General features: G+C 33.1%; 1 protein-coding gene across 1 annotated transcript in view; it reads right to left on the bottom strand.

Annotated features, from left to right (window-relative positions):
* The window catches only part of LOC142324000 (uncharacterized), a 131665-nt gene that overhangs the window by 109468 nt on the left and 3061 nt on the right, over positions 1 to 19136 (bottom strand). The window contains exon 2 of the mRNA XM_075364538.1: positions 8143 to 8309. Within this exon, the coding sequence (XP_075220653.1) occupies positions 8143 to 8278 (136 nt within the window). The 5' untranslated portion in view covers positions 8279 to 8309. The remainder of the gene's footprint in view (positions 1 to 8142; positions 8310 to 19136) is intronic.

Genomic DNA, 19136 nt, shown 5'->3' with positions numbered 1-19136 from the left:
TCCATGTCCTTACGTCCCGGGTTTGTCTTCACGCGTTCCAGGGCAGAATGATGTCTTCTATGCGCGTTCGTCGCGATCAGAATTTTTTTATACTCTTCCAAATCTTCTTCCGTATACGACATGGGTCGCTTTCTAAAGAGCAATTCGAACAGACCGCGACTAGCAGGGTATGTCACTTCTCTTATGAGAATATTACTTTCTCGATCAAAGTCTACGATCGCATCACCGATCTTCAGACTGTTCCCGTCAAAGTGGACGCCGTCCAAGTTGTTCTCCGTGTCCCTGATTGCGTCGAGCATGTACTCTTGCGCCAATCCTTCCCGAAGACTGGTTCTGACAGTCATGCTCGCCCTCATCTTCCCGTCGGGGGTACGCAGCAGCTCTTCGATAGTCGGTTCTGTTTCGAACGTTCCTTCATGGACGGCGACGGTTCTGTTATTTCGACCGCTGCCGGCGTTTCGATCCGGCGTCGAGCCATGTATGAATTAAACCTCTTAGCTTTTTGCTTTCGTCTTAAACGGCTCATCTCGTCGTCGGCCGTGTCAGGCGGCGGGAGCAATTCCAGCGAAAGCAGACCGGTTCTATCCATTTTTTGATGTAACTCGCTAAACAACGGTTTTCCTCCTTGTCGAACCTCGCCGAAAGAACGCATACTCGGCGAACCGTCATCATAGTAGTGACGTTTGCCATACTTCATTCTATCTTCTTCAGTCAACAAATCGAACATAGCACTCATATCCAACATTTTCTCAAATTCACGATAATCCTGCTCCTCTTTATTCTTCAACTCTTCGGCGGACTCACGCGGTGGTGGAAGCACCTTCGGGTAAATTTCTTTCTTCGACTGCTTTGTTTTAACCTCTTCAGAATCCGATTTGTTCAGCAAGCTTAATCAGGGGTTCGGTAAGCGGTTTAAAATCTTCCCGTAATCTTAGGTCAGATTCGAACTTTCCTCTTGTCAAATCGGCATGTTTCCTTTTAATACTTTTGCGGATTTCTGCAATTTTTGCGGTAATCCGCTCATGTTCTGACAAGGTAGCCATTCAACCTTATACTGAACGTAAACATATAAGAAATTACTTTAAGTAGCCTACACGATGCGTACGGGCTCTTAAAAGCCTGTATGCCGACCTATACACTAGCATGCAAGCTGTGTTTTCATGCTTTTTTCAGCAGGCTTTTTAATGAAAGTGTCGAAATTAAACCTGTAACGACCTTTATCTATATCTCTTTCCTTATCTATTACCATGAATCCGTTTTGCGTACGGTTCCATGCCTCGTTGCATATTTCCTTAAACATTTCAAAAGAATATCAGGTGTAACGTGATCGTGATATATGTCTTAGGTTTCTTTCGTCTTGGCGAAACACAATAAGGAAATTAGCATTATCGCGAACCAATTGCTTAGGGATTTTACTATACGTTTGACTCATATAAATTACATCGATATTATTGTGACGACCCATTGTGAAATATTTTGTTATATTATTTTGTTTTTCGCATATTACATCGTCGAATTTGGCTCTGTCTTCCGGTGCTACAATGATGTTGTCGCTGTAAGGATAATAACCTATTCCTTCGACAACGGACAACAAACTTTTTAAAGATAAATATTTAGGTTGATACAATGATTTAGAAAAAACATATTATTCAACTTTAATCCGCTAGGATCAAACAAAAGGTTGAAAACCGCATTTGTTTTACCTGAATTCGAAGGACCTACAACCAAACATCTGATATTGTTCGGAAAAAGAGGGCTATGTCTCTTTTTCGCATCGAAATCGATTATATCGCCTATTAAACGATCGAAGATAATTACCGTTAACTTCCGATCTTGCCCTTCGGCGGTGGTCATCTCTACTGTACTAACTTGTTTGGAACAAAGTATTTTTATTTTATAAGGTCCTTCTTTTCTATCCACGAATCTTCTTTCTTATCGAACCCCAACCAACGAACAAATAGTTTATTACCTCTTTTTTTAATATCTTTTCCACCAAGTAATGGTTACCATATTTCGTTTTACTAAGTTCTTCTGCATAAAAACTTCCCTTTACTACTTCTCCCCTCCTATCTTTAAGAATGTACGTTATCGGTTGCGTCGTTGTTTTTACCTTACAGATTGTAAAAACTTCATTCGTCCAATTCGGAAGATATCGTTTTGCAAATGTCTTTTTATACTTACTTATTTTTACCTGATCGCCTACATTAAATTTACTTCGTGCAATCGCATGGCAACGACGGTCTTTTTTTCGTACAGCTTGTAATATATTCATCAACACTTTGCGTTCGTTTTTATAAGAAACATCTTTCGGTTTAAAACCAGTAGTCCTGTGTACCCTATTGTTATAGTTAACGACTAATTCATCTAATATACTTACCCAACGGTAGTTTCCTTGTTCGGTAAATTTACGCCACATATTAGATTTGAGTTCTATTGAATCGCTCAACTATTGACGCCTTTTTATCCGAATAAGTCGAATAACGATTGATATTAAAGTTTAGTAATAATGATTTCAATTTTGATTTAAACCATTCCCTACCATCATCGGTTTGAAAGTGTTTGATTTTATATTTTCGAAATATCGGTTCGAGAACTTTTACAACCTCATCCGCTTTTTTACTCTTTAAAGGAAAAGCAAAAGCGTATTTGGAAAAAACAATTTATTAGTGTAAGAATATATTTATATCCTCTGTTAACTCTAGAATAATCAATCATTTCAACTAAATCGGCTTGATACAAATCAAATACCCCTTTTAGTTCAACATGTCTCGTGGGGAATTTTCTACGAGCTTGCTTATGAAGCTCTTTTGCAATACCTTGTTTTACACTCATAGTTTAGCGTTGAAGTAACTTTCATTGCATCGCAACCATCACTTATATACTAAAAAAGAATAACACGTAAGGACAAAAGAAAAAAAAACTTATTGTATCACAGCTATAATTATTTATTGAACTATTTTTTGTATACAAAATATTTACAAATAATATACAAGATAGAAATTCCAGTCTGACAATCTCTTTTGCAAAGTTTCATATTCGATAACATCTGAAAGAATTAGCTTTACTACATCAGTTTTGTTACCGAAGTATTCACCCTTTTTTATTATTTCAATTATCGATAAAGGGAAGTGCTTTTTTAGAATACATATCAAATGGTGTTATGATATTATTCGTCCTCCTGGAACAAAACCGATAATCCACGAATCGCTGGAGATGTCGGACTCGTATTCGGAGAGTTTCTTCTTCTTCGTCGGTAGCAGATTCGGAAGTCTCTTCTTCGTTAGTAGCAGATTCGACATTTTCCTCGCCGCCGCCGTCACTCGGTGATGCATTTTTTTCCTTTGCAGAAAAATATTTCTCGCTCTCGGACGGTGATGATGAGGAGGAGGACGAACTCATTGTTTCTTGTTGTCGACTACAGCTTGCTGCTCCAAGAACAAATAACATTAAACGTATTAGCGATTTCCTTATATATCAAACGAGACTTGGTTCGCGACGCCTGAATATAACAAACATCAACTCACTTCTTTGGTCTTTGATGAAGCGTTGACTAGTACGCAGTTTGGAGACGCACGCTTATGTTCCTCAAATGGATCATCATCATCCGCCCACTCGAATAATTCAACGCCGCACTCTATACATGCCACAGTATCTAACACGCCGGTAAAATAGAACCCCGTCTCTAACATATCATCAATTTTAAACGATTTTATCGGCCAGTACCTGAACGTGTTACGTAATAATATATCAAATACATCGCTCACTTTAAAGAATTTGTAACACTCATAAGCTTCTTTGGCGGTATTACAATCAGGATTGAGTTCGCAGTGCCATAAACAACTGTGAAGAAATATAGTTTTTTATTCGAACACAAAACCGCACTCAACACAAATATTGTTCCGCGTTTTGATAAATACAACATTTCTTCAAATCAGATTTCGACATGGTTTGGTTCCTTCGACTCAGTACCGCAAACGGAACAAACATTTCTCAATTTAATTCTTTTGATGCGATTATTAATTTTATAGATTTCTAATTCGTTTTCCAATTCCTCTAACCTTTTTTTAAACGATGTCAATCTCTTACAATATTCATTAACTAAATCATCCTTTTCAGTTTGCAACAACGACGACGATTGCAACTGAAACAAAACAGCCACGTTAGTATATGCGGTTATTATTTAAAAATATAAAATCACATAAAGTAATATGTAAATATGTTTACCTTTATTGACGAAGTCTGTTTGTTAAAACAACAACCTTTCTACAGAATGGACAACGATTTTCCTCCGCTTTCTTTGGTTCATCTCCATATAATTTTACTACAAATTTTCTACATGCATTATGACCGCATGGCATAAATACTATTCCAATTTCATCTTCAAACAAATTTTACATAATATTCTTTTCTTAGCCTCTCTTTCTGTAAGATTTACAAAACTTTCATCATCATCATCATCATCATCATCATCGTCGTCGTTTTCTATTTCATTCTTAAGGAAAAAATAATCTGATCATCTCTTTTTATTACAGGATACATATTATATTTTCCATTACTTACTCCACAATCATGCTGAAAAGAAACAGAGAAGAACAATGGTATATACACATGTATTTTATATATATTTTTTTTTTTTAAAAAAACATTTACTAAAAAATAAAATTGTGCTGTCACCGCGTAACGAACATTTGGTTGGTGGTTTTATTTTGTTCTTGCACGACTTACAAATTGGATGACCACAAGTACATGTTATAAATTTTGCGCAATTAATCCTGCAAAATAAACACCTCATCAAATCTATCCCTTTTAATACCGGTGTTTGTAACCGCTTTTGTAATCGCTTTTGTAACCGTTACTTATCACTCGATTTATAAACGACGATTTTTTCATCGTCAAAGGATAATATCCGATAAACGATGTAGCAACATTTCCTTGAACATTTCCAAAAAATATTTTTGTTATTTATTTTGCCTCTACAGGAAAACGGTTCAACTCCATCGATACATTCCTAATATTGCTCACTTTCTTATTTAGCCCACGTGCGACAGATACAAACGTATTATACTCATCACCATTCTGAAAAAAAAGAATAGAAAAAAAAAAATAAAACTTCATAAACGTTTTTACTTTACTAGTGAAAATAAAAACTATATTAAAAAATGTAGTTACCAAATTATCAACATTGCTCTCAACCCTCAATTCAGTTGTAATAGTGGTCCTTTGTGAGGACGACTGGGAGGGTGAAATTTCATTCAGTAGAAGCGGTGCAGTTTCCTCTTCTTCTAAAGTTGCAAATGATAGCTCACGTTCAGTTACTTGTGACGCAACATACAACAACCTTTCCCATTCCCCTGCTGCTACCCGGCGGTCTTCTTCAGCGTTAGCATCATTGACACTACTAACCGATCTGTTAACAGGCTCGCTGTATTGTGGAGAGTGTGGTCGGTAAGTATTCGTATTTGTTTGACTCGTTGTTGGTAAAGATGAGTGACTATTAGTATCAAGGCTCGGAGCAGGCGTCAGACTGGCAGCCTCGTCGACTGCATCATTTAATTGTTGATCATCTGAAGAAAATATATCTTGCGACATCTGTTATAAATTAAATTGATCAAAATAGTAATATTGTTGCAAATAATTATTTATAAAATATTATCTTAAAATCTAATTATCATCATTATTATTAAATATTTAATAATAATGACAATTAAAATTACAAGATATTATTTAAAATTCTAATTATTAAGAAAGTTTTCTCACCTTTATAATATTTTTTATCGTCGTCGTACAGCAGGTTCGTACACTGAGAAGACGCTAAATCTATGAAAAAATCTGTCCGCTTTTATATAAAACTAGTAGACTTAAAAACAGATAAACAGGAAAACCACATACAAAAATAAAATTGTTATTTTATATGTAACAAAAGATAAAACATTGATTTAAAATTAAAAATATTATTATTATTAATTTAATCGCGAAAATACATTCGCTACAAAAGATAAGATATTGTTTTAAAATAAAAATATTATTATTATTATTATAATTTAATAGTAATATTTTTTTTCTCTTGGTAAACAGGAAAACCGCGCGAAAAGGGGAATTACAGAAATTATTATTGTTATCAACTGACGCGGAGGACTTGATAACATATATGATTAAACTATTTTTTCTCTCTTGGTAAAACAGGAAAACTGCACGCGCTGATTACACACACACAAAATTAAAACAATTATTATTATTGTTATTATTATTATGTTGAGGTGTGGTCAAATCTATTGCTTGCGTGAGACGTTGCCAGCACTATTACTATTACTATTATTATGCGCGTGACCTTTATTATTATTATTATGTTGAGGTGTTGCCACATCTATTGCGTGCCCTAATGCTACCCGTGGACAAGTATATCGCGACGTTGACAAATCTATTGCGGTGTTGCCATATCTCACCCTTGGGTAAGGTTTCACACTGTTGCATTAGGTTTGACAACGTAGGTTAGGTTTGGCAACATCGCCTTAGGTTAGGTTTGACAACCTTGTCTTAGGCTAGGTTAGGTTTGTTGGCAACGTTGCTTGTCCCAGAAACGGCGTGACCTTTGACCTAGGTTAGGTTTGGCAACCTTGCGTTAGGCTAGGTTAGGTTTGACCTTGACCCAGAACCGGCATTACTATACTACTCTTATATTTATTTTATTACTACTCATTCCTGGTATTGATAAAATAAATGCTATTTGTTTAAAAAATATAGCACTTTCATTGCACAGCTCTTACCACTAATAATAAACACATGCTTAGTAGCAGGTCACTTTTGACTAATTTTAAAATTGCCAATTCCATTTCTGTATTTAAGTAACATAATTATAATGGAAATAAGTTATCTTAAATAATGCAAAAAATAATAAAGCTTTGTACAATTAAATGTAATCTAACTATAAGGGTTGCAAAAAAATTACTTTGCAAAGATCACAAATATACTGGTATGGAAAAAATAAACCATACAGAGCAAAAAATATATTGAAAGTGGAAGTAGAAATAAAAGGATCTATAAGATGAAAGTAAGAAAAATTATCTAAATAACAATGACAACAAAACAACAGCATGAACAGCAAAGAGAGAACACAATGAACACATTTCAAAAGAGAAAATTTTCATCATTTATGTTAACAGTCTTTTTTTTAAAATGGCACTACACTTAAAACAAATATAATCATTAAAATAAAATAATTGGTAGACTACTTGGAAAGATGATGTGCAATTAAAGATCAATAATCTTGGCATAGATTGTTGTTTTTAGGGTGCTGATTGTAAATAAACAAAAAAAGACGTCGCTATATTGTAGTTTTTGATGTATAAGGTTTTAAAATGATCATTAAAAAATTACATATTCCTGCAGTGATGAGAATTCAAAAAGTTTGCAGTGATGATGTTTGAATTTATATCAATATTCTCTGGTGTTTACATTTAAATTTGACAGTTTAATATTTGATGAGCTTAGTGAGCAATAGGTTATGTTCACCTCAAATCAGCTGATTTTGAAATTGACAGTTCTAAGGTTTAAATCCTAGTAAAAGCAGTTAATTTTATATGGATATGAATACTAAATATTGGATACCAGTGTTCTTTGGTGGTTGGGTTTCAATTAACCACAAATCTTAGGAATGGTCAACCTGGAAATGTAAAAGACTACATTTCATTTAAATTCACACATATCATCCTCATAACTTGCAGTGGTTCCGCAGGCTAAAAAAGGAAAAGGTAGTTAGTTTATGTTGATATCAAATGAAGTTCAGTACACGGACTCATTACCTAACCTAACTTTAACTATGTAATTAACTACGAATTGTTTTACTAATTTCAATGAAATTTGTACGATTTCTGTTATTGATAGATTGTAATGAAATGTTAATGCGATTAAATTACAATAAATGAAATTAAACAAAACTTTGTACGATATCAGCAAACAACCTAAGCTCGTTTCGCTTGCTAATCTTATCCCGTTTAAAAACTATGACAAAGTGGCACTTATTTGTTCATTTACAATCAGCACGCTGAAAACAACAATATATGCTAAGATTATCAACTTGAATGCGCATATCATTCTAAATAATTACTGAAAAATATCTGAAATCTTACATTTTTTATAACTCACCTGTCATAAAATCTCTCGCCCATTTATTTATATCATCATTAGAAAAATTGAGACTTGGTGGATTACACTCATTACCTGCTGATGTAATGGAGAGGGGAGGCAAAGTTGTCTGTGAACTTGATTTACTATGATCCATTGCTGCTATTATGACAGCAATTGATGAATAACTGAAAAAAAGGAAAATAGAATATAGATTCATTAAGTAAAAATAAATCTCAAAAATCTTATCTTCATGATCTCTTCAGTTTTATTAATAATAAAATATGCAAACACTCAAAAACCACTTAAAGTAAAATTTGAAATTACTTCCATATTTTGACTATTAAAGAACGGTAGTATATGTCAATTTTTACATTTTTTGCTTAATAGTTACTGAATGTTTTTTATAGAAGTTTTATCCCAGTAACCAATTAGTATAGCTCATGGTTTGTACTTTATCATGATACGACTATAGTCGTATGTCATGGTACTTTCTAACATCTGATATGTATCGGATTACTAAATCACATCTACAAGGTCAAGTTGAGATTGGTGAAAAAAATTGAAATTGCCAGAAATAAAAAAACCAGCGGTTCTGAACCTGGGATCCATGAGACCCAAAACAAAATCAACAATCCTAAAAATAAAAAGTAATATTAACTTTATTTTTGAAATAAGATTATTTTAAACTTTAATTTATAACGTTCTCAGTTTGTAAGAATATTTTTAGTTTTGTCACAAAAATTTCCAAAAGTATTATTGTACCATTACCTGGGGAGAATTGAATAATCCATTACTTCCTGCCAGTTATCTTTTGTTAACAGAAGTAACATCCTACCTCCTACAATTTTAACTATTTTGGCAGAGTTTTTTGTAATTTATAGCCACTTCCCATTATTTCATATGTTCTCTTTATGGTATGAGTGAGCAGACTTGGTCAATTGTTCTCTTGGAAGTTCAAAACAAGGCATTTGTGATTTAAAGTTAATCTTCCTTTTAACAGTATAGATCGCTGCTTGAAATTAGGTTCACTAAAGCGTCCGAACAGTGAAGACAGCAATTCATGTAGAGTTTCAAATTCACAAATATAGTCAAAGTTCAAGAAATTTTGAAAATATTTGGATAGTTAGCATTCAGATTCAGAGTGTTAGATAAAGGCAGGGAGAAGAAGCCAAAATGTGTTATTTGCAGTGAAGTCAAATAAGTTCACGAAACCTTCAAAACTGTGATGACATTTACAAACTAAAGATAATGACTGCAAATAATAGAATATTTTTGAAATAGGCTTGTACAACAAAATAATGAATAAAGTCAATGAAGAGTTTTGCATAAAATTCAAACAACGAAATGGCCATTCTAGCTTCCTATTTAGTTGCTCATATGGTAGCTAAAAAAGGACACCCACAAATGATAGCAAATGAAATAACTCTTCCTGCAGTGAAGAGAACAACAACTATCATCAGTGGTGATACATGTACAAAGAAAGTGTCTTCAATATTGTTATCAAATAACACAATAAAAAGACAAATTGATGAAATTGTGGAAAATGTAAAGATTACATTAGTTGAAATGTGAATTTCACATTGACATTAACTGGGATAAATGTTTGGAATGTGCACAGTTGCTGCTAGGACTATGGGAGGAAAGCTTAAGGGACTTGTGGCATACATACAATCCATTGCTGTGAAATAGACTCATAGTATTCATCATGAAGCATTGGCCTCATGTACTTTGTGCTTACTTGAATATAATCCGTTCTTGATGATGCAGTGAAAATAATAAATTTCATTAAATCTCGGTCTTTTTAATTCTTGCATCTTCACTGCACTATGTCAAGAAATGGGAAGTGAACACGAACACTCATTCATTCAGAATTGTGCTGGTTATGTGTTAATGCCACTGTTTCAGCTGCTTGACAAGGTGAGGATTTTTCTTCTTAGACTCCAAATTTAGCCCACCGGGCTGGTCTAGTAGTTAACTTGTCATCGTAAATCAGCTGATTTCAAAGTCGAGTGTTCTAAGGTTCAAATCCTAGTAAAGGCAGTTACTTTTATAAGGATTTGAATTCTAGATCGTGGATACCAATGTTCTTTGGTGGTTAGGTTTCAATTAACCACACTTCTCAGGAACGGTCGACCTAAGACTACACTCATTACATTCATACATATCATCCTCTGAAGTAATATCTTATGTTGGTTCTGGAGGCTAAACAGAAAAAGAGAGACTCCAAATTTGAATCAGAAATTGTTTGTGGAACTTTTCTTAGCCTGCATGTCTTGCATCGTATCCGACATTTTTAGCTTCCTAAATGCTCCAAGTTCCACACCACAGGATCCATCTTTAACAGTGTTCTTCATTTAGGATAAGATTGAAGTAACAATAAAAAAAATTAATTTATGGTCATGCCAAGTTCTAATCGAGAATTCAATTTGTTTTTCACTCTGTGACTTTCTTACAACAAATAATGATCAACTCTCGTCTGACATCACCGAACATATAAAAGAATATTTTGTGTTACTGGCATTGAAATTAAGGCAATTATTTCCCTTTCTGCAGTGTAAATAATTAATGTATAAAAAAACCCTTTCATGGTGAAAGAAATTAACCTTCCCGTCACAGCAGAAGAGGAGCTGTTAAAATTATTATGCGATTCCAGCTTGAAAATTGTATTTCCTATTACAACCCTGTCGCAATTTTGGTTGTGCGCACAACTGATGTATCCAGATGATTCGCAGTCCGTATTACAACACTAACTGCATCAACATACTTGTATTGAGTGTACATTTTCTGTTCTAGTCATATTACAAAACAAATATAGAAATAAAATTAATGTAGAACCAGATTTGCGACTTTAAGTATCTACAATGAACTGTCTTCGGGAAACTGGCAGTTACAAAACGTCAACTGTCCCTTACAGTAAGCCTGAAAAATTTTCTTCCGTAGTGACATCATGCAGTATTATGTTCATTTTTATAATATGTTCAGAGATACATTTACAACCTAATATTGAAAAGTAATTTCACTATGAGTCGTTGCATTATTGAGATATTTCATTAGAGTATATTAAGTTAACTAACATTAAATATGAAAAAATTTAGGGGATCCATCAGAGTACAGTATGGGCTATAAGGGTCCATGGGAATGAAAAGGCTGGGAACTGCTGCAGAAAAAACATTGTCTGATATATAATTTTTCAATATTTTTTTGAAATTCTTGTGTTGAACTTATGAACTTTTAGGTAAATTATGATAAACAATTGTTATCTTTGACATATAATAATATTACACCTACAAAAATACATGTAGTACCTCTGTTGCAGCTCTTGTAGAATCAGATTATTCCAATCTGGACATTCAAAGTCCAGACTGGAACAGAAAATCAATTTTGCCAGAAACAATAATTTGTTATTTATTAATTGTTCAATATATTTTTTAATTTTTATATCAAACTAATTTATTTTTACATAAATTACGATAAACAATTATTATTATTATTATTAAAAGATTAAATTGCATTTACAACATCATATCTGTCAAGGAGTGTTAATATTTTAGTACAACGTTTTATATATTTGTTTCATACGTTTTTTTTTATAATTTTTATTTTTATAAGGCTAATTATCTCACAGGCTACTAAGAGAATTGACAAACTGTCCTACTTAAACTGTGATTTCTATTTAAGTAGGAATATGAATTTAGTTGTTTGTGAAGATATTTCTTCTAATCTTTGGTGTGTTTTTGTTCCTTTGTTGAGTATAAAAATAAATAGTTTTTTTTTGTTTTGGCATTACCCGAAACGAGAAAACATTGTTTATTATTAAAATTTTTAATTTCTGTATGAAATTAGTTTTTACATAAATTACAATAATCATAATGGTTAACTTATATTACATTTACTATAATCACATTTAATAGGTCTGAAGGCTCTTCAGATCTATTAAATGTGACCTATCTTCAGGACTCCGTGGCGAGAGTGGTAGCGTCTTGGCCTTTCATCCAGAGGTCCTGGCTTTGAATCCCGGTCAGGCATGACATTTTCACACGCTACAAAACAGAGTGAAATCCTAATTTTTAATGATGAGACAAAGATCCAGTGTTCCTACATTTTCACTGCTTTGACAAAAGAAAAGTTGTGAATCAGACAGTATGTTGTACCATGATTCTTTGCTCTACATTATCGCTTCAGTTTTATCAACTCCTGCAATTTAACATTTAACTATGAAAGGCAAACTAAGCACTGAACTCTGAAACCACCTTCACAAGTTTATTGTTTATATACAAGCACAAAATATGCTTCATTGATGCCTTTACTACTTAGTATTATGTAGCAGAATATTATCTAAAGATGTATTTTAGTCACATCAGCATTAATCACTATGGAAGAAAAAAATCTGTTTTTCATTTATAAATATTCATTCCATTTTTTCTTTTGTACACCAGCGGCTACAATGCTGATCATACAGGATAGAAAACATTCAAATCTGTCTCAAAGCAGCATAAAATCAAGGCTATTATTTGATCACTGTTCCTCCTGCAAACATTACTCCAACAAATAGCCACTCATACACATTGTTGTAGCATAATTTTATCTCTGGAGCAGAAAACAGGGAAAAATGTTTTATCAGATGTAACTTAAAAAAAGGAGGTTTGAGATATATGAATTAATTTTATACCCCCCCAAAAAAAAATTGTATCATTAAATGCAAATAACTAAATAAATAAATATAAAATAAATAAGGGCTAAGAAAGGAAAAAATGGATAGTTTAATTTCTTTTAAATAAACTCAAAAAAAATTTAATTAAGTTTGGATCCCATAAGTCTTTTTTTTTAATTTTCCATATAATTATAAATATTAGATACAATTGAACTTACTATCTTAAAAATGTAACATAAAAAAATGTATAATTTTAAGTACAGATTCTGTTCTGTCTTCTTTTTTCAGGCTTTAAAGTTTATTTACCGAGTAATTATTTACTTCAATAAATTGACCCAATATGGTCCAATATTATTCCACAAAGTTAAAAAAAACATTATTTACTTATGTGTACCATGATGCCCCTTCTACAATGGGGTCCAGAGTCAGCCCAAAGCTGGGATATACGTAGTCACGTATGTGTATCAAATTTCAATTTTTTTGGACACAGATTTTAGAAATAATGATGAATATTTCCCACCCTTAAATGCGATTAAAACTTAAAACTTTGGAATTTTAAATAACTTAATAAGTACTTCCATCATACTAAAGATCAATGTTATAAAACCACTATACAAAAATTCAAACTGGTGAAGAACTTCCCAACTCTTAATTTTATCCAAGATTTTAATAATGCCATCGATGCTACATATGTAGAAATTTTTTTAATCATTTTCAGAGAAACTACGTTGACCCAGCCTAGAAATAGTAGTCAAAATACAACACCACACATGTGTACTTCCAGAAATTTGAATTTTTTTTTTTTGGAGTAGGAAGTCTTGAAATATTGATATTTGCAAAAATCCTAATACTCAAAATTTTGGCCTATCATTATACTTTCCCCTTTATAGGTATGCTGCAACAGCACCAATAAAGATATGATTGTAAAGTAAAAGATAATAAAAATTGATCCATTTGGGAAAGTTTAAAACTTAAACATGCATTAAGTAAAAATGTATTCAGGCTATTTCAGAACTTATTACACAAACAATTATTTACTACTCTGCCGATCTCCGTGGAAGAGTGGTAGTGTCTTAGCCTTTCATCCTGAAGTCCTGGGTTCAAATCCCAGTAAGGCATAGTATTTTTCATGTGCTACAAAATTCCAATTCCATTTCCATATCCCACACACATGATTATCATGTGGTGATATCATCAAGCCAAAAAATAAATAAATAATTTTAAAATAATCTGAATTTAAAAATGGTTACCCCCATGGGATCTGACTTAACAATTAAAAATTTTTTTTTAAACTTATAATTTCTGACTATTAGGACTTAAAATATTTTACCAAGAACCTTCTTTTTTCTCAGTTACACTTTTATACGACATAATTTTTAAGGTAAAAAAATGAAATTTGATCAAGTGAGTTAAATTGAACTGAAATTTTTTTACCTAACATTTTGATTTTTTTTGTTTTACTATAAATATTGCATACTTTAAGTCATTAATATTTATAAAGTTAATGATGTAGCCTGTTAGAAATAACCTGCTTAAGTATTCATTTAAATAATGTATTCAATCTACATAGTGTTTGTTTAATATACTGCTAGTGAAATTTAATTTAATTTATATTTTTTTAAGTATAAAACAAAATAGAATCACGTAACATAGTTTTTTTATTATTTGTTTAAACAGAGTGATTCAAAGAAACAGAAAATTTTGAGTTGTGTTGGTAGCCGTGGGCGATTGGTACCACTTGATAAGTGGCGCCAGCCACTAACTTAACCTGCCATTTAGTTGTCATGGATCCTTGGAGTGGTGCGCAACGTGCATTTGCTATCAAAGCGTTTTACAAAATCAATGACAGTGTGGAGGGAGCACGTAGAGAATTTCGCCGTCATTTTAATTTGGGACGGCAAGACCGTGTTCCATCAGCACATGCAATTAAAACATGAATATCTAATTTTGAGGAAACTGGTTCGGCAATGAAAAAGAAACCTCCAGGCCGTGAGCGAACCGTCCGTACACCACAATGTTCAAGCTTTACAAGATGCTGTCACACGAAGTCCACATCTGTCAATCCGTCGTCTCTCAGCATCTTTACAATTGCATAGTTCACGTGTTCGAAGAATGTTAGTGAAGGACTTGGCAATTCCATCCATACAAGTTGCAGATCGTCCAGGAACTGAAACCGAACGATGCGAGCACAATTCTGTAATGTAATGCTTCAGAAGATAAATGATAACGAAGAGTTTGTTCACGAACTGTGGATGTCAGACGAAGCGCATTTCCACCTCAGTGGATTTGTTAACAAGCAAAATTTCAGATACTGGGCACAAGAAAATCCTACGCAACTACACCAGCGTCCGTTGCACAGCCAGAAAGTGACCGTGTGGTGTGCTGTGTCATCTTACGGTGTTATACGCCCTTATTTTTTTGAGGATGAAAACGGGCTTGCGATTACAGTGACGTTGTTTCGTTACGTAGCCATGCTTGAAACGTTTGTTGTGGAACAACAAAAGAGATTTCCATCAATTCTTAACACAGCTTGGTTTCAACAAGATGGAGCAACGTCACATACTGCACGAATGTCGATGGCAGCTATACGCCGATTGTTTGGACAACGTGTCATTTCAATAAATGGTGACATTAGATGGCCTCCCAGATCGCCTGATCTCTCAGCCTGCGATTACTTTTTGTGGAGTCACCTTAAAAGCAAAGTGTTCCACAGTAGACCTACTACAACGGAAGAACTGTAGGCAAAGATCTGAGAAGCAATTGCGGAAATTCCAGTTGAGATGTTACGTCAAACCATGAACAATTTAACAAAGAGAATCGTGAGTGTTTACGTAGAAGAGGAGGTCACGTGCAAGATGTCATCTTTAAAAAATAAACTAAAATGCTAAAATGTATGTATCCTAAAATGGCAACATTTGTACAATTACATGAAATAAAATTCATTTTCATTAACGTTATTAAATTTTTTAAATTTCCCGTTTCTTTGAATCACTCTGTATATTCAAGACTTAACTATTCAAGACAGGCATCATTTATATTCTACCAGAAAATTTACTTTATAAAAGCTTAATAAATTAACTTCATAAAATCTTTGGAAATAAAAACTTTTATTAATTAGAAAGTGAGGATTCAATATTTAATACTTTTAAAGAGTTATCACATTTTTCATGCTATTCGGTGATATTTTTTATGTCACCAACACCAATATTTGTATTTCTAGGTTTGTTACAATGTAATGGAGTAACATCTAATATCATTCTGAGATGCAATCTACATTCACGCAAAATTTCTGAAAAACTGAGGGTATGTACCTTTACATTATTTTCTGCGTTCTTTCTTTATCAAGCACCAGGTTTTATTGAATTTCTGACAAATAGTTTTTTTTTCATAAAAGGAGAAATTTTTTAGAGCTATCCATATTTTAAAATAATTACAACTAAAGAAAACTATTACAAAAGAAATGAACAAATAACAATTTTCACTAAAAATAAAATATAAAAAAATATTTACTCCAGTTTAATTTATACTTTTTAAAATTTATCAGAACCACAAAATTAGTTTTATAATTGTTTATAATTTGGTGCTGATTACTCTAAATCAAAAAAGTATCATTTATTAATTTCTATTACAAAGTTTTTTCTAAGTTAACTGATAATATTTAAGTTAAGATAATATTTCTAAGTTAAATAAGATTTTAAAAATCTTATTCCATCAAATAATCTCCCTCTATGAATCATGAGACCTTGCCGTCGGAGAGGGGGCTTGAGTGCTTAGTGATACAGAATAGCTGGACCGAAGGTGCAATCATATCGGAGAGATATCTGTTAAGAGCCAGACTAAGGAATGATTCCTCAATGAGGACAGCAGCTCTCTCAGTAGTTGTTAAGGGTGTAGGTCAGGACGACTTAAATGGCCATATCAACATCACTCAATTCTCCAAGTACTGTGCAGCTCAAAGCTATGGAAAACTACAGATGCTTTTTTCCAAGAAAATGTAGCTCTCTGCATTTTAATATAAAAATTATGGAGGCACCATCATAAAAAAGGTTGGTAGGTTAGAAAATTTAAACAGGGAAATGGATAGGATAAATTTAGATGCAGTAGAATTAGCAAGGTTCGGTGGGAAGAGTGATTTGGTCAGGTGATTTTAAAATAATTAACTCAGCTTCAAATAATGGGAAGGCAGGAGAGTAGGTTTCATAATGAATAGGAAGATAGGGAAGAGAGTAGAGTATTTCAAAATGCATAGTGATAGAATCATTGTAATAAAGATAAAATCGAAACCTAAACAGACAACAGTTGTTAATGTCCATGATGATGATGAGGTAGAGGGTGTATACGAAGAAATTGATGAAGCAATTAAACACATAAAAGGAGATGAAAGTTTAATAATAGATGGAGATTGGAATACAAGCATTGGAAAAAGCAAGAAAGGAAATATAGTGGGTGAATACGGGCTGGGCAAAAATAATGAAAGAGGGGGACCGACTTATAGAGTTTTGCACGAAGTATAATTTAGTAATTGCCAATACCCACTTTAAAAATCGTAATAGAAGAATATACACACGTAAAAAGCCAGGAGATACTGCAAGGTATCAGACAGATTATATCATGGTTAAGCAAAGATTTAGAAATCAACTCGTCAGCTGCAAAGCTTACCTTGGAGCAGACACTGATAGCGACCATAATTTCGTGATAATGAAATGTAGATTTGGGTTTAAAAACCTGAAGAAAAGGTGTCAGATGAATTAGTGGAATTTAGAGAAGCTTGAGAAAGAGGAGGTAATGAAGATTTTTGAAGAGGATATCGCAAGAGGTCAGAGTAAAAATGATAAGGTAGAAATTGTAGAAGGAGAATGGGAGAATGATAAAAAGGAAATTCTTAAATCAAACTTAGGCAAAACAAAGAGAACTGGTAGAAAACCTTGGATTTCAGACGATATATTACAGCTGATGGATGAACATAAAAATATAAGAATGCTAATGATGAAGAAAGTAAAAGGAACTATCGACAACTAAGAAATACTATAAACAGGAAGTGCAAACTAGTGAAAGAACAGTGGATTAAAGAAAAGTGTTCAGAAGTGGAAACAGAAATGAACATTGGGAAGTAAAACAGACAGAGCATACAGGAAAGTTAGGGAAAATTTTGGGGTACATAAATTAAAATCTAATCATGTGTTAAATAAGGATGTTACACCGATATGTAATACAAAAGGCAAAGTCAATAGGTGGGTGAAATATATTGAAAAGTTAGGAGGAAATAAATTAGAAAATGGTGTTATACAGGAAGTTGAAGAGGATGAAAGGGGAGAAACAATACTGAGATCTGAATTTAAGAGAGCATTAACAGATTTGAATGGCAGAAAGGCTCCTTGAATAGATGGAATACCTGTAGAATTACTGCGCAGTGCAGGTGAGGAAGCGATTGATAGATTATACAAACTGGTGTAATATTTGTATTTTTTTTGTAATATTTAGGAAAAAGGGTGCGTTCTGTCAGACTTCAAAAAGTGTTGTAGTCATGATACCAAAGAAAGCAGGAGCAGGTAAATGTGAAGAATACAGAACAATTAGCTTAACTAGCCATGCATCAAAATCTTAACTAGAATTCTTTACAGAAGAATTGAGAGGAGAGTGGAAGAATTGTTAGGAGAAGACCAATTTGGTTTCAGGAAAAGTATAGGGACAAGGGAAGCAATTTTAGGCCTCAGATTAATAGTAGAAGGAAGATTAAAGAAAAACAAACCAACATACTTGGCATTTATACACCTAGAAAAGGCATTTGATAACGTTGACTGGAGTTAAATGTTCAGCATTTTAAAAAAAATTAGGGTTCAAATACAGAGATAGAACAATTGCTAACATTTACAGGAACCAAACAGCAACAGTAATAATTGAAGAACATAAGAGAGAAGCTGTAATAAAAAAGGGAGTCTGACAAGGATGTTCCCTATCCCTGTTACCTTTTAATCTTTACAAAGAACTAGCAGTTAATGATGTTAAAGAACAATTTAGATCCGGAGTAACAGTACAAGGCGAAAAGATAAAGATGCTACGATTTGCTGATATATAGTAATTCTAGCTGAGAGTAAAAAGGATTTAGAAGGAACAAAGAACTGCATGGATGAAGTCCTACACAAGAACTGCTGCGTAAAAATAAACAAGAACAAAACGAAAGTAATGAAATGTAGTAGAAATAATGAAGATGGACCGCTGAATGTAACAATAGGAAGAGAAAAGATTATGGAGGTTAGAGAATTCTGTTATTTGGGTAGTAGAATTACTAAAGATGGACGTAGCAGGAGCGATATAAAATGCTGAAATAGCACAGACAAAACAAGTCTTCAGTCAGAAATAT

Source organism: Lycorma delicatula, chromosome 4 (assembly GCF_047948215.1).
Source record: "Lycorma delicatula isolate Av1 chromosome 4, ASM4794821v1, whole genome shotgun sequence".
Classification (NCBI taxonomy): domain Eukaryota; kingdom Metazoa; phylum Arthropoda; class Insecta; order Hemiptera; family Fulgoridae; genus Lycorma; species Lycorma delicatula.
The sequence above is the reverse complement of the archived record's forward strand: the minus strand, read 5'-3'. Positions and strand labels throughout refer to the sequence as shown.